The sequence below is a fragment of the Alosa alosa genome, chromosome 11 (genome assembly GCF_017589495.1).
Source record: "Alosa alosa isolate M-15738 ecotype Scorff River chromosome 11, AALO_Geno_1.1, whole genome shotgun sequence".
NCBI lineage: Eukaryota > Metazoa > Chordata > Actinopteri > Clupeiformes > Clupeidae > Alosa > Alosa alosa.
In genome coordinates this window covers 30,806,070-30,821,069 of record NC_063199.1, presented here as the reverse complement: position 1 = coordinate 30,821,069, position 15,000 = coordinate 30,806,070, and the positions used below count along the sequence as shown (strand labels likewise).

At 42.8% G+C, this 15,000-nt stretch overlaps 2 protein-coding genes across 4 annotated transcripts in view; one reads left to right on the top strand and one right to left on the bottom strand.

Annotated features, from left to right (window-relative positions):
• LOC125303806 (cadherin-related family member 5) overlaps positions 1-3,021 on the bottom strand; it is a 15,172-nt gene extending 12,151 nt beyond the window's left edge. For all 3 annotated transcript variants that reach the window (XM_048257732.1, XM_048257734.1, XM_048257733.1), the window contains exon 1: positions 2,887-3,021. The gene's annotated coding sequence lies outside the window, so the exon portion shown is untranslated. The remainder of the gene's footprint in view (positions 1-2,886) is intronic.
• A 6,462-nt stretch (positions 3,022-9,483) lies between these two features.
• Positions 9,484-15,000, top strand: part of LOC125302833 (kielin cysteine rich BMP regulator) — a 54,841-nt gene continuing 49,324 nt past the window's right edge. The window contains exons 1-2 of the mRNA XM_048256152.1: positions 9,484-10,137; positions 14,000-14,571. Of these exons, the coding sequence (XP_048112109.1) occupies positions 10,026-10,137; positions 14,000-14,571 (684 nt within the window). The 5' untranslated portion in view covers positions 9,484-10,025. The remainder of the gene's footprint in view (positions 10,138-13,999; positions 14,572-15,000) is intronic.

Here is a 15,000-nt window from a genome sequence, read left to right as displayed (position 1 = left end):
CACACACACACACACACACACACACACACACACACACACACACATCATCTATACAAGACGCTGCAGCGCACACGCGTAATGATGCCACGTGCCCCTGCTCCTTCTCTTACAGGTCTGCCTGAACAATAGCACACAGCCAGAGCAGGCTAATCACAGCATTGGCTGCCAGACCCTCTGGTTTTACAGGGCTGCACCAACAACTTTAGGGTGATCAACTAGAGCTCACTATTACAAAGTAGCATAATTGTCCAAACCTGCGAACTTTAGCCTAAATAACTAAATATTTTGCCTTCTATCAACCTAACACTGCCAGAAGAGAGAGGAGAAAGCAAGGTCTGTGTCATAAGTCCAACACTAGCGTCTAGACATCATGAAAGCTTAACGGCTATAGTTTATCATATTCACAAGGGTCTGGAGTAGTGGCAATTCTAGAAATATTTTGATGGGGTGGTCTGGTTGGTATGGAACCCAGGAGGTGTCACTGCAATTTTAAATTAAAAATATGCACAGACATGCAAAAAACATCTATCAAAATAGTTTCTGTGCTGTACAGTAAATGTAATTTGTAAAAGTGCATGTGTGTGGGCTGTTTGTGGCCAGCTGGCCAACCTAGAGAGGCCAGCATGTCTTGAAGGTACAATCTGTGCTGTAATGAGACTTGGACTCTGTAGTTATGTTGACCGACAAGCTGACCATGTTATGGCCTGATGTGGCCCAGCTCAGGTTAGTACAGTATGAGCTTCCTGTTGAAGGTCATCTCCCTGGACAATCCAGGTTGACCAGCATCACAGTATACAGTAAAAATGAAGGTATCTGCTTTTCGTCACTTGTGCTCCCCAAAGTAAATCCAATTTTTTTTGTATATGTGCACTTGTTTTTTGTGAATGTGCACTCAATTTAGTAAAATGTGCTCGTTTTAAGTGTGCATACATTTTACTCAACTGTACCCACATTTCACTAGATTGTGCGCTCATTTTAGTAAATCATGGACTCATTTTACTAAATAGTGTGCTTGTTTTACTAAATTGTGTCCTCGCTTTAATAAATAGTGCGCTCATTTTACTAAATTGTGCATTCGTTATACTCAATTAAAACAAGAGCACAATTTAGTATCTGGAGCACACTATTTAGTCAAACAAGCCAACAGTTTTGTATAAATGAGAGCACACCAACAAGCACACTATTTTGTAAACCAAGCACACAATTTCCTAAAATGAGTGCACTCATTGTGTGCTCATTTTACTAAATTGTGCACTAATATAAAATACAGTATTTGTTAAATGAGCACACTATTTAATAAATTGCATGCACAGTTTAGTAAAATGAGCACAAGTTCTCTCAATATACAAAACAATGTTGCAATGGCAACTCCTGGGCTCAATATTAAACAATATATCAAAGATTTAGATTCAATACTATTTTGCATTATTAATGAGCAAACTGAACAGAAGTATTGAAAATAATCGATTTGACTTGATGTGAAGTAGCAAATATGTTTTTGTAGAACATTTGAAACACATAACTTGGTAGATGCAAGGAAGAAGAAGTTAAGTATGTTCAACTAAAGCTAGAATTAAGTTTTCTACCATATATAAGCTAGATATGCATGGACAGAACAACGTCAAAGGTAGAAATGCAAAGGTAGAAATTGGTAGAACTATGGTACATTTCAGTAAACCCATGAATATAGCCTAAATAATTTGGCCAATATCAAATGAATGTTTGTTTTGGCTAAGCATGCAGTTATACCTGAAGAAATTCCATAATGACAAGCCCAACTATCACATCTTTGTTGGGGTGGCACTTGGAGTGGCTGACTGGATCCTGGGGGAGGCCTGTGCCACCCTGTGCCCCCCATCTGGCTCTGCCCCTGGTCTGAAACAGCTAAAAGCGCCGCATTTCCCCATCTTAAACCCTTACTGCCATCATGGTGTCACATGACATATGTGGGTGCACTGGGTTCACGCCATTGTGTGTGTGTGTGTGTGTGTGTGTGTATGTGTGTGTGTGCGTAAGTAACAGAGAGAGAGAGAAAATGCACTGATAAAGTCCTTACGATGCTCTAGACTCAACAGTCTAGAGGATTAAGACTTTTATATCCACAGAATGTAGGTCTGTGACTCATACCTCAAAGGGATTTCCCCTCTGTCTCCTGCACGCACGCACGCACACACACACACACTCACACACACTCACACACATACACACACACACTCACACACACACACACACTCCAGTGCAGTCCACTCACGCATACACACACACACACACACACACACACACACACACAGAATGATACACACCATTAACACACTCACTCTGTCACACTCAACTGAGAGAGAACAAACAATAAAAAAGATGAATGAGTAGCGGACACTACAGGGAATAACAGCTCTCATATAAACACGTTTCTTTTTACAATTAGCTCATCATTCACTTTCATGCGCAGTGATGCAGCACATTAGCAATGTACCTCTCACACACCCATGTATTCACATTAGAAATTAACCAGCTCTTAGGGAAGAAACAGACAACTAGGAGAGAGAAGTCTGGGAAGAGAGGAGACCGTGTGAAGGCAGGTCATGGTGACAGAGTATTACAAAGATAGTGACAGTAAAAAGTTGGTGTGTGTGTGTGTGTATGTGTGTGTTTGTGTGTGTATCTGTGTGACAGATGGACAGACAGAATGGTATATATGGGAGCGTCTGAAAAGTATGACACAAATTGATACAGACAGAGACAGACTGACTAACAGAGAGAGAGAGATGAAGATTGTGTGTGTGTGTGTGTGTGTGAGAGAGAGAGAGATGAAGATTGTGTGTGTGTGTGTGTGTGTGAGAGAGAGAGAGAGAGAGAAGAAGAGAATGAGTTTGTAGTTGTCCCTACCTGTTGCGCCTGCTGCTTTAGAAAGTGTTAAGTTACCGAGCACATTCTCAGCTATAATCCAACCTCATTCCAGTACTAAGGACTGTGTGTGCATGAGGTGCCTGTATGAGTGTGTGTGCCTGTGTGTGTGTGCGCGCATGTTTCTCTCTGTGTGTGTGTGTGTGTGTGTGTGTCTGTGTGTGTGTGTGTGTGTGGGCATGTTGGGGGTTGACTTACTCTCTGAGTCTTTAAACCTGCCTGGCCGTACGCCAAGCACACATGCCTCTGCACCAATCAGAGCACTGTCTAACAGCTCAGCCAATCAGCTGTCAGATCTCATCAGCCATAGTGGATCCACTATGTGGTGCTAGGCTACTCACCTTCTCAACCAATGAGATGCGTTCTTGTTGAGGTGTACCCTTTAAATGAGGGAGGTGGTCTACAATGCTGATTGAACTATCAGTCCAATGTGTGTATAAATTGCAACTGTTTAGCAACCAACTACGGTTGGAGTGCATCTTCTATTGGTATTTATATCATCTCCATGTGTGTGTGTATGTAAGAACAAATAGACATGGTGAAGGCTAACAGTTGAACAGTGCTAGCAAATAAAACGAGCTCATGGCCCCAGATGGCTGAATCTGAATCTTAGCCTTGACATGGAAGGACAGACACGCAAGTGCAAAGGCACACACACACACACACACACACACACACACACACAGACACACCTATGCCATAATTAAGGCAGACAGGGATTAGGAATCAGGCTGCTCTTTGTCCTCATCACAGATTAGTGTTGCTGCACACACACACACACACACACACACACACACACACACACACACACACACACACTGAGCTGTGGGGAGTAGATCACCCTTCACATAGAGGACTGTCCCAAACTGAACTCGCATCCTGTGCTACCCACAGATTGATATGACTGAATCAGGTCCCCTACCCCCCCTGACCTGTGCTACCCACAGGTTCATATGACTGAATCAGGTCCCCTACCCCCCCTGACCTGTGCTACCCACAGGTTCATATGACTGAATCAGGTCCCCTACTCCCCCCATTCCCCTGTAAAGATGTCTACGCCCACACCTTGTAAATGCAAATGTTATTTCCCCCACCCATCTCATCCCTCCTTACCTTATCTTGTCCCCTACCTCTCTGATCCCTTCATCATGTACTGTATCCTGTACCACTGATCATATTGTCATGTCCCCTGCCCATTCATGGACCTGCGTGAAGCTGGCCCCTCATGTTATTCAAAAATTATTAAAAACACTGCTATTCGTTTGTGCTACGTTTGTGCCGGTTTGTGCCGTAAAAATGATCGTTTGTGCTGTTAAGGGTTTTAAGTAATTCAACTTTTACATTTTCTGACCAGTGACGTCACTCAGCCCCCCATACTTGTCCAAATTTCCCCAAAATAGTCTCAATCGCTTGTGCTACGTTTGTGCTGATTTGTGCCGTCAAAAGAAACATTTGTGCTACTTCGGTTTTTAAGTTAACAGGCTTTATTTGTTACACGCATGACGTCACCCAGCCCCCCATCAATGTCCAAATCTCACCAAAATGGTCTCAATCGTTAGTGCTACGTTTGTGCTGATTTGTGCTGTTAAAAGAAACATTTGTGCTACTTCGGTTTTTAAGTTATCAGGCTTTATTTGTTACACGCATGACGTCACCCAGCCCCCCATCAAAGTCCAAATCTCACCAAAATGGTCTCAATCGTTTGATGATCCCAGAGCTGCTTGAGGGACAGCGATATGTGTGCACATACCGCTTTAGCCAAGACCACTTAGAATTGTTTTTTAATTCCATCAGGGCCTCAGGTAGAAGCTTATATTTATGTGAGCAATGTTGTTGAGAGAAAACAAACAGAATTCACACACACACACACACTTACTTACCTACCTACCTTCCACACCTACTGGATATAGCTGTTAAAAACACACTTGTCTGAAATACTTACCTGGAATATACTTACCTTTTTAAATTTCAGGTGGATGGAACAACAATCCAACTGTTGCACACTTCCAGAACTATTTCCGGCGCATTATGGTCCGCTGTGGCATTGCTCCAGGGAAGACGGGCAACGTTCAACCACAGGATGACACCGTGTGTCTGTCAGCTGTCGACATGTCATCTGTGGTGCCAGCTGAGGACGACGATGACAACATTGCATCCTCTCCCTTTGAGCCAATCACTGGTGTTGTGTTGGACCATAGTTATTTAGCAACAAGCTTTGGGTGCCTAACTGAGAACGCACTTGTTTACATTGCGGGATTTGTAGTTAGGCAAGTCATGAGAAAACTTGCATGCAATGTATGTCGTAGCAGTTTGGTAGCATTGACCATACCATCTTTTGGCGATAACTACCATCTGCTCACCCTCAGAAACAACGGAGGCCTAGTAATACCAAGTCAAGGTACCGTTAAGGTGATCCGCTTGGCTGAGCACTACATTCGATGAGCATCTAACATCCACTCAGCAGCTCATCAGTGCCCAGTGTCTCTGTTAAACAGAGTTGTGAAAGCAGAAGTAGGGTCTGAGGACATATTTGGTCTTTGTGATCACATTGTTGACACTCAAGATGGCATAGACAACCACCACTTTAGCTTAATTTCACTGGTTGTCTGTACCTTTCATAAGTTGAGACAACACCATGTGGCAAAGGTCCATACTCTGCAACTGCAGAGCAAAAGTCTGAGGAAGAAACTGTAAGGTAATGTTGTTGCAGGGATACTAAACACTTAGGTTAACGATTCTTAAAACTGTCTTATATACTGTAATCAGTTAAGGAGCTGTAGTAAAATGGAATGTTTGTTTTCACACCGGAAGATGCTTTTACACTGGATACTTTCACACTGGATGCTTTTAGACAATAGCTATCCTGTCCTATATACTGTAATCTAAGAAGCTGTAGTAATATGGAATGTAAATTTTCACACTGGATACTTTTAGACAATGGTTAAACTGTCTTATATACTGTAATCATTTAAGAAGCTGTAGTAATATGGAATGTTCATTTTCACACAGGAAGATGCTCTCACACTGGATGCTTTCAGAGAATTGTTAAACTGTCTTATATACTGTAATCATTTAAGAAGCTGTAGTAATATGGAATGTTTTACACTGGATGCTTTCACACTGAATGATTTCATACTGTAATGTGTCTTTATACTAAAATGTGTCTTAATACTGAATGGTTCTTGCATCTTTTTATCCAGCACCTACTTTTGGATGTGCTCACGTTTGTTTTGTTTAGCCCAATATAACGATTTTACACTGGGTCACATAGTATTGCAGGCTTGCTGCACAAACCAGTTCAATTAAAATGTTTAAATTAACATGTATTTCCAAGTATGGATATTTACACCATTGTAGCCATTTTGAATGCAGTAGGCTAGGCCAAGGTAAGTAACGATAGTTACGTTTACTTAAGTGGAAGAATAACCTACGAGTAGGCATTACATTTTGAAGTAGATTATAGGCCTATTAATATCAAAATCTTCAATTTTCTCTGGACTCGATCTTAAATACACGTCTGTCAGTTGGAACAAACCAAAAGACGAAGAAAATGTTTGAGATTTGGACGATTTATGGTGATTTAGTTTTTCTTAAGATCTTTCCTAGATTGACGCCAATGCATTAAAGGGGGTTGGAACCCCGCGGCAAGATGGCGTCTCTATTGACGCATTCGTTCTAATGAGAAGCAGTAGTCAAGGCGACATCTAGTCAGTATATATATCTATGAATGAGAGCGACGCGAAATTTCGTTGTGTGGAAACACACCGTTAGAAATCGTGGAAATGATTAGGCCTGCATATTTTAGTTACATTAAAATGACTACCAAACTGATTTTGTAGAAGTGTCAAAACATAGTAGCCAAGTGGGCTATTACTACTATTCTGATTATTAACATTATTGGTTCTCATATAGTTTGACGTCAATTTCATTTGAAGCCTTGTTCCTTAATTAAATCAACATTGGTTTATCAGTCACCCACGTTTTATAGACAAGTTACAACATGATTGATCCATTGTTACGTTGGCCCACAAGGAAGCTTGTAATGTTAAAATAGTATGCTCAACTTTAACAAGTTTAATAAGCCTTTCTTATGTGTTATGGTTTGTAGCATATAGTATGTATTTATTTTCATTATAGGCTATTGATTGAATTGTTGTTTATTATTGCTATTCTTCTTAATGTAGGCCTACTTCAAATTGTTTAGGCTACTGTTAAATTTAACTTTGTATTGTTGTTATGTGGCAACTCCAGCTGAACCGAATTCGTTTTGGCAGACAGCATTGGGGACAAGGGGAAAGCAGATCATTTAAAAATGTGGACTTTATTCCTCCAACAGATCTCATGCATATTATACATAAAAAGTAGGCTAGACCTACAGACTATAGCAACTATAAAATCTCAAAGATATCATTGAAATGGAACCATAACCAAAATAATTAGGTAAGTAGGCTAGCCTTGACCTGAAAAAGGTAGTCTTTACACTGTAAATAGTCTATTTTTGAATGTCCCGAAATTAGATAGAAATCAAACGGCAAATAGTCTATCAGTGATGTTTTCTGGTACGTTTTGGGCATAGGGCATGCGTGACTTAATTAGGCAGATCTTGGGCCTAGGCTATCTAATGTGATAGCCTAAGCCTATCCAAGGGTGGAGACCTACCCAAAGATATCCAGAAATGGTGTGTGTGACTTGTGATTTGGGTATGCATACCCCTGATATCTCATTGTCATATCAGGAGTCAAAATAAAACAATATTTTCACTGATTCTTAAAAACTCTGGATATGATCAAAGATGCTCCTGATATGCTGCATGTCATAAAAAATATCCGGTCAGTATATCCCCTGATTCAGAGCCTTTTCACCCATAACTGCTGGAGGCCACCCAATGGCTAGACATGGTTGTCCATGACAAGTGTGTACAGTACATTGTACTTGCTGTGTGCCATTTCTATGAAGTTTGTTATTTTTAAGTTGTATTTAAGTTTTTAAGTTGTTGGTAATGCAACGCCTGTGAGACCAGTGGTGTTTGGAACCACATCTTCTCATGATCTTTCATCTGCAGGTGTCCAAATTCAACCACCAGTCATAGACCCTGCATAGGACGAACTGACACCATACAGTCAGTAGAAGTCAATTGAGTGATAGTGGGGAAGAGTCATTTACCATGAGACATTGTACCACTAGAGGTCACTGTTATAAATGTGTGTGTGTGTGTGTGTGTGTGTGTGTGCATCAAGGAATGGGCTCTCTTCATGTCCATCTAATGATACAAAGCTAAAAGGTTCTCTCTCTCTCTCTCTCTCTCTCTCACACACACACACCTTTCTTCTCTAACTCACTGGAATAAGGCCAGCTAGAAAACCCAACAGAACAGGAGCAGCTGATAAGATGGCTCTCACTCTGCTTTAACAGTATGTTATGCTGTCAGTTCAGGAGATGTGTGTGTGTTTATGTGCATGTGTGTATATGAGTCTGTGTATGTATATATGTGTGAGGTAAGTGAGTGCGTGTGTGTGTGTGTATGTGTGTGTGTGTGAGAGTGAGAGAGAGAGCATGTATGTGTGTGTGTGTGTGTTTTGTGTGTGTGTGTGTGGTGTGTGTGTGTGTGTGTGTGTGTGTGAGAGAGATGTATGTGTGTGTGTGTGTGTGTGTGTGTGTGTGTGTGTGAGAGAGAGAGAGCATGTGTGTGTGTGTGTGTGAAGCTTGTATGATAAAGAGTGTTTTTTTTATCAGATTTACACCCAAGAATGGTGTGCAGGAGTATGAGGGCACATACAGATTTCCTGCTGACTGCATCACTGCATCCAGCTACAAGACAGAGGGAGTGGAGGAGAGATGGGATCAGACATGAGAACGGGGCAGTTATCAGGGAGATGAAAGGAGACAGAAATGGGCAAAAGAGGTGGAGAGGGAGATGGAGGTGCAAGCAAATATGACTGATGAAAGAGTGAGGGAGCAAAGAGAGGGAAGAATGCAGGGAACAACATGCAGAACACACTGGCACACATACACACACTCAACACTCATAGACACACACACACACACACACACACACACACACACACACACACCCTCTCTCTCTATCTTAGACACAAACACACACATTCAACATGCACACACACACACACAGACACAGACACACACACACACACACAGACACACACACACACACACACACACACACACACACACACGTGCACTCACATACTGAGCTACAATGGAGTGTGTTACTGTCGCAAAGGATCAAGGGCAGACAAGTAATTAGTGTCACAAATGCCTCATCAAAGTCCTGGCATGAGCAAGCAAGAACACAGAACAATCCACCACTGTGTACAGAACAATACTAATCAGGGCCATTCTCTCTGTATGTACTGTAGCCTATGTACGCCGCACAAGCATACGTGTGTGTGTGTGTGTGTGTGTGTGTGTGTGTGTGTGTGTGTTTCACTGACAGAACAAATTAGAGGCAGCTGGCGCGTATCCAGTCCAGACGCCGCACCAGGTTTTCCCACAGATAGCGGGGAGGAGAGTGAGTCCCCCACTACCCCTCAAAGGGCAAAAACACAGAGAGGAGTTAAAAAAAGAGAAAAAAGTGTGTGTAAGTTAGTGACTGAGTGAGTGGGTAAGAGAAAGAGGGAGAGACAGGGAGAACAGAGAGAGGGGCTGTGGGGGAATCCAGGTCATCCGAGCAGCACAGAGGTGCACGTCTGATGGATAGCCTTCCAAAGCAGACTCTGACTTCTCTCCTCACTGCTGCAGAGGTATTTCGAGTTCTGCGGAGATTGCTAGGATAAAGAAAAAGTTGTTTGAAAAACAAACCGGAACTGTGTCTTCCGCTGATAGCGACAGCCGCTCGCGACGCTCTCTCCCGTGTGCGCGCTCCTCCAGATGTTTCGCGTCTCGCGAGGGAATTCATTGGTCTTTTAAAAAGGAGAACACGCTCTGTGACATGTCTGCCTTTGCTCCTGCACGGCTACCCGCTCGCACATAACCGACTGTCATGGAACCCATTTAATTGGTCCCTGACACCAGCAGTGGATAAAAGAAGAAAGGTTGGAAAAGGAAAGAAGTGGGTTCAGTAAATGTTCGTTAGTGGCGCCCGTTAAGAGAGGCGGTTGAGAATGGAGTTGGCCGCTTTCCTGCCGCTGCTCTTTGTCAGGATGAGTTTGTTTGCGCTCTGGAATGCGAGCCCCTCGCGACAGACCCAGCGCGAGGAGTACAACAGCGAGAACGGTAAGTGCGCGCTCGCCCCTCACAAGAAAGTCCAAAAACCTTGATTGAAAAGATTGAGATTAATTTTACAGATCTACAGCTGAAACGATGAGAGATGTCAGTCTCTTCATCCTAGATCAGGTCAATGCTCATAGTTTAAGGGCTCTTTTAAAAACTACTCTGCTTAACGTAAGTGACGTTTTTACGGGGTGCCCCTTTGGGTCCCCCTCCCTAGATCTGCCTTACCTGTCGTCACATGTGCGCGGGTACGTCACTGATGCATTCATCAGAATCTCTGCTGTAACTGCCTCTTTGTTTGGTTTTTGGTTTGGTTTCTCTGATGCTCTTAGCAAAAGTATCTTTTAGGATTCTATGAATCTCAGCGGAATCTCAGTGGAATATAACTCCTAACCATTTCCCTATGCACGGAGCATCTACAATTTGTTCTCTGTACAGTCAGACCACTATGATTCTTCACTTTTCCCATCAGGTGGACAAACAGTAAATCCACCACGACACGGACAAGACATTAAATGCATACATATTTTAAATGTGAGTGTCTGCTGATTGCCATTAGCCCCATTGTGCCATAGTCAGATAGGCAGACAGACAGACAGACATACAGATAGATAGATAGATAGACCTTGAGCTGGTACACTGAATAAGGGGGTGCTCTGTGACTTCTCATGTTGGAATATGCAGGGACATAATCACGAGGTCCTCAAGTGCCTCACTCCAATACAGAAGAGTCAGATCCGTTAAATTAGCTGAGACCATTTTCCAGTTACAAATCTGGTGAATTACCTATAGTATAGTCGGTTTTCAGGAGCTCCAGAGACACACCTGGAGCCACAGGAACATCAACCATCAGATGTGTCTGTTGCACGAGAGTGGGGTTGATGCAGTTTATTAGTGCAAAGGTGAATGAGTGGTACTGTGGTTTCCTCTGAAAATGAGATTTAATTAACTGTGCATGTGTGCGTGTGTGTGTGTGTGTGCATGGACGGATTATGAACTTTCGGGCCCCTGGGCCCAGATGTATTAAGGGCCCCCCACTAATTGTCGCATATATGTGTATATGTGTGTGTGTGTGTGAGGGGGTCCTCCCCCAAAAATGTTTTAATTAGTTTGATTTGGGCTTCAGGGCCCCCTGACCCCTTGGGCCCCTGGGCCTGGGCCCGGTAGGTCCGTGCAGTAATCCATCTCTGTGTGTGTGAGAGAGAGAGAGAGAGAGAGAGAGAAAGAGAGTAAGTGTGAGTGTGCTTGCGTTTGTGTGTGTGTGTGTGTGTGTGTGTGTGTGTGTGTGCATGTGTGTGTGTTTATCCCACTTGACTTTTTCTCTATCTGTGTGTGTGTGTTCTCTCTCTCTCTCTGTATGTGTGTGTGTGTGTTTGTCCCACTCCTGTATGCATGTACAGAGTGCAACGAGGACAGGAAATCATTAGTGCGAACTCTGCTGACTCACTGTCTCTGAGGAGCTAATTCACTTTAAACAGTTTGTGTGTTAAATGGTGTGTGTGTGTATGTGTGTGTGTGTGTGTGTGTGTGTGTGTGTGTGTGTGTGTGTGTGTGTGTGTGTGTGTATGTATGTGACTGTTTCAGACCTCCCGCTTCTAAACCCAACTGCAGTGTCCTGAGGGCATGGAACCCTCCCTGTGTGCTCGAAGGAGTCCAGATTATTTCAGACTACAGGAGTCTGACGCGACATAATCATCCATGATTACTAAAAGAGCACAGGGGAGAGAGAGAGAGAAAGCGAGAGAGAGATAGAGCAAGAGAGAGAGAGGAGCAGACGACCTCTATAAACACAACACTCACCTAAAATGAAATTCTGTTGGGAAAACTGGGGAAAGTCTTACTGTTCCTCCTCTTCTCCTCCTCTCTCATTCCTGCTTGGTTCTCTTCATCTCCTCAACAATCTCTCCTGAGCAGACAATCCCTCTTCTGGAGTTGGGTTCTACTCACACTGTCTTCCTGTGTTTTTTGTTGACATCTTGGAATGTTCATAGTTTAAATATACTGAATAATCCACACTATTCGTAATAGTCTCTGGAGTATTTGTGATAGCCTGCAATGTTCCAGTATGAAGTGTGCCTATATGGGTGGAGATTTAATCAGTGATTATCAGCTGTCTTAAACTCCTCTCAGTGCAGATATCTCTCTGCTAAGCCCCTTTGTGATCTTCCTCACAGGAGAACCCTTCAGTCAAACCATTCAGCTGAACATATCTCCACACAGTCTCTTCTCAACAGTCTTTTTTTTTAACACACTCTCTTTCCTCTTCTTTTTTTTAACACACTCTCTTTCCTCTTCTTTTTTTTAACACACTCTCTTTCCTCTTCTTTTTTTAACACACTCTCTTTCCTCTTCTTTTTTTAACACACTCTCTTTCCTCTTCACTCTCTCATTCTTCTGTTCTTGTTCTTTTTGTCTCAGTCCCACACACATGCTGGACATCAACATGTTTACACTGAGGTCTGCACATTATTGGATTTTCTAAATGGGCTTAAGTTATTAGATATCTCCCTCACATATACACACATACAAAACCCTCCACACACATACATCACCCTCCACACACACACACACACACATGCTCTCTCTCTATCTCTCTCTCTCCCTCCCCTTTGTCTGTCTCTCTTAGTTACTTTGCTGTCTCTGACACACACATAAACACACACACACACACACACACACTCACACATACACACACATACACACACATACACACACACACACACACAAACACACACACACACACACAGTTGGTGGCATCAGATGTCCACTCTAAAGAATCCACTGCATTGTTCTCATGTGTTGTCATCTTAGAGTGAGTTCTGTGGACAGCTGTGTACACACACACACACACCCTGTGTCTCTGGAGTTCAGAGTGGGGAACATGTGGGGAAGTGCTTTCGGGTTAAGGCTGCTGAGCTTCATAAGCTGGATCTGAATCTGTGATGATGGACACAAGGGACTCTGCTCTTGTGAAATCCATCACAACTTACACACACATGTTTCACACTCAAGTGATCTTGTTGCATGGTCACTGAAATACAGCATGTTGTTCAGACACACTGTAAGATCATTATAGAACCATCAGATCTCTGCTTTTCCCATAAAATTCCCCTGTATGTGTGTGTGTGACTTTGTGTGCATACTTGTGTGTTCTATGATTAACAGAACAATTCCCCTGATAGTGGTCTTTTCCAACATGTTGTGATAATGTCAGTTTTTAGTATCCATCTGCACTGAGTAATGGTGCAGCCCCAGAAAGAGATATAATGTTTTTAAGAGATGTTTTACCCGTGCGGAATAAAATATCATTATTATTAACTGAGTTTATGGGATTAAATGTGGTGACTGTTTAAGCAGAAACTGGAAAAAATACCCATGTGACTGCTTTAGGGAAAATAAATTAAAAATGGCATTTTGTAGTATCTTAAAACATGGACGTGTTTTCATTTTTGGTCTGATGCAGTAAATTTGAACCAAAGTAGAATGGAGACTAATTTGTATTGAATATTTGTCTCCTCACATCATTAGCACTGAACTGAAATAGTAAGAGTTTACTTCAGATATATACTGTGGTATTAAAAGAAGCGTTCCTGTTACTGTTACACTGTTTGACCTCTCCGAGCACCCTTACCTCAGGTCCTGTTTCTCTGATTCTCATGTGCTGTGCATGAGCTGATATCTGAAAGGAGTATTATTGAGTTGTTCTGGATACCTTTTAAGTCAATACAAGAACATCAGGGATAGTTCTGATTAAATGATTTCATAAAAAATTCAAAATTCTGTTTTCTGACTCCATGCTGCATCTTTCTGTCTTCTCTTTGTGTTTGTGTGTGTGTGTGTGTGTGTGTGTGTGTGTTCTCTGCAGTGATTGACCTGCTGGAGGCCTTGAATGTGACCCGTGGCGGAGTGAGGGGTGTGACAAAGGTCAAAGGGCAGGAGGCGGGGCTTGTGGCTTGGCGTTTCCGCTCGCGCACCCCCCATCTGATGTTGCCACGGGAGCACACCCTCTACCTGCTAACCTCTGCCCGTGGCTCACTGGGCCTGCACCTGATTGGTCAGCAGGCTCGTCAATCCACGGCAACGCTGCTGTCGCTGATGTCCCGTGGCCAAATGCTGCTACGGCTCGTCTCCTGCACACGCTCAAACACTCTCCGTCTCGAGTACCCCCCACACACACGCTCACACTCGGACACGCACACACACACTGACACAAACACACACAGCCTTCTGTTGCCAGGTGGGTCTCCTTTTACAGGTGGGGGCTGGGTGCAGCTCGCTTTGGGGTTGGAGGCCCAAAGGGTGGCCCTATTCACCGACTGCAGAGAGGAAATGGTAGTGGAGTTGTCACAGCCTGATGAGGTCATCAACCTGCGACTGCCACTGGACCTGCAGGTTACCTTTGCCAGTGAGGCAAAAGAGCCCAACAGCAAGTTCAGTGTAAGTTTCCAATACACTTACACTCTTTCTCTGTCTCTGTCTCTCTCTCTCTCTATATATATATATCTCACACACACACCACACCAAGTCTCAGTCATTGCAAGCGCCTCTTGATTGATTAATCACCACTATGTGGATACTGTTTTTAGAATTGATTTAGATTAAGTGTTAGTATAATTTGTATTTTAGTATATTTAGTATATTCTTTATCTTTTACTGTCCTTATTGCTTAGTTGTGTTTTTATATTATATACTTTTAATTACTTTTTCTGCTGTTAGTGAATGTGTGTGTGTTGTCTGTATGCTACTGAGACCTTGAATTTCCCCTGGGGATCAATAAAGTATCTATCTATCTATCTATCTATCTATCTATCTAAGTCCTAAGTGTTATGCACAGAACTGAGTGTTTTTGTGGTTGTACTTGTGGTG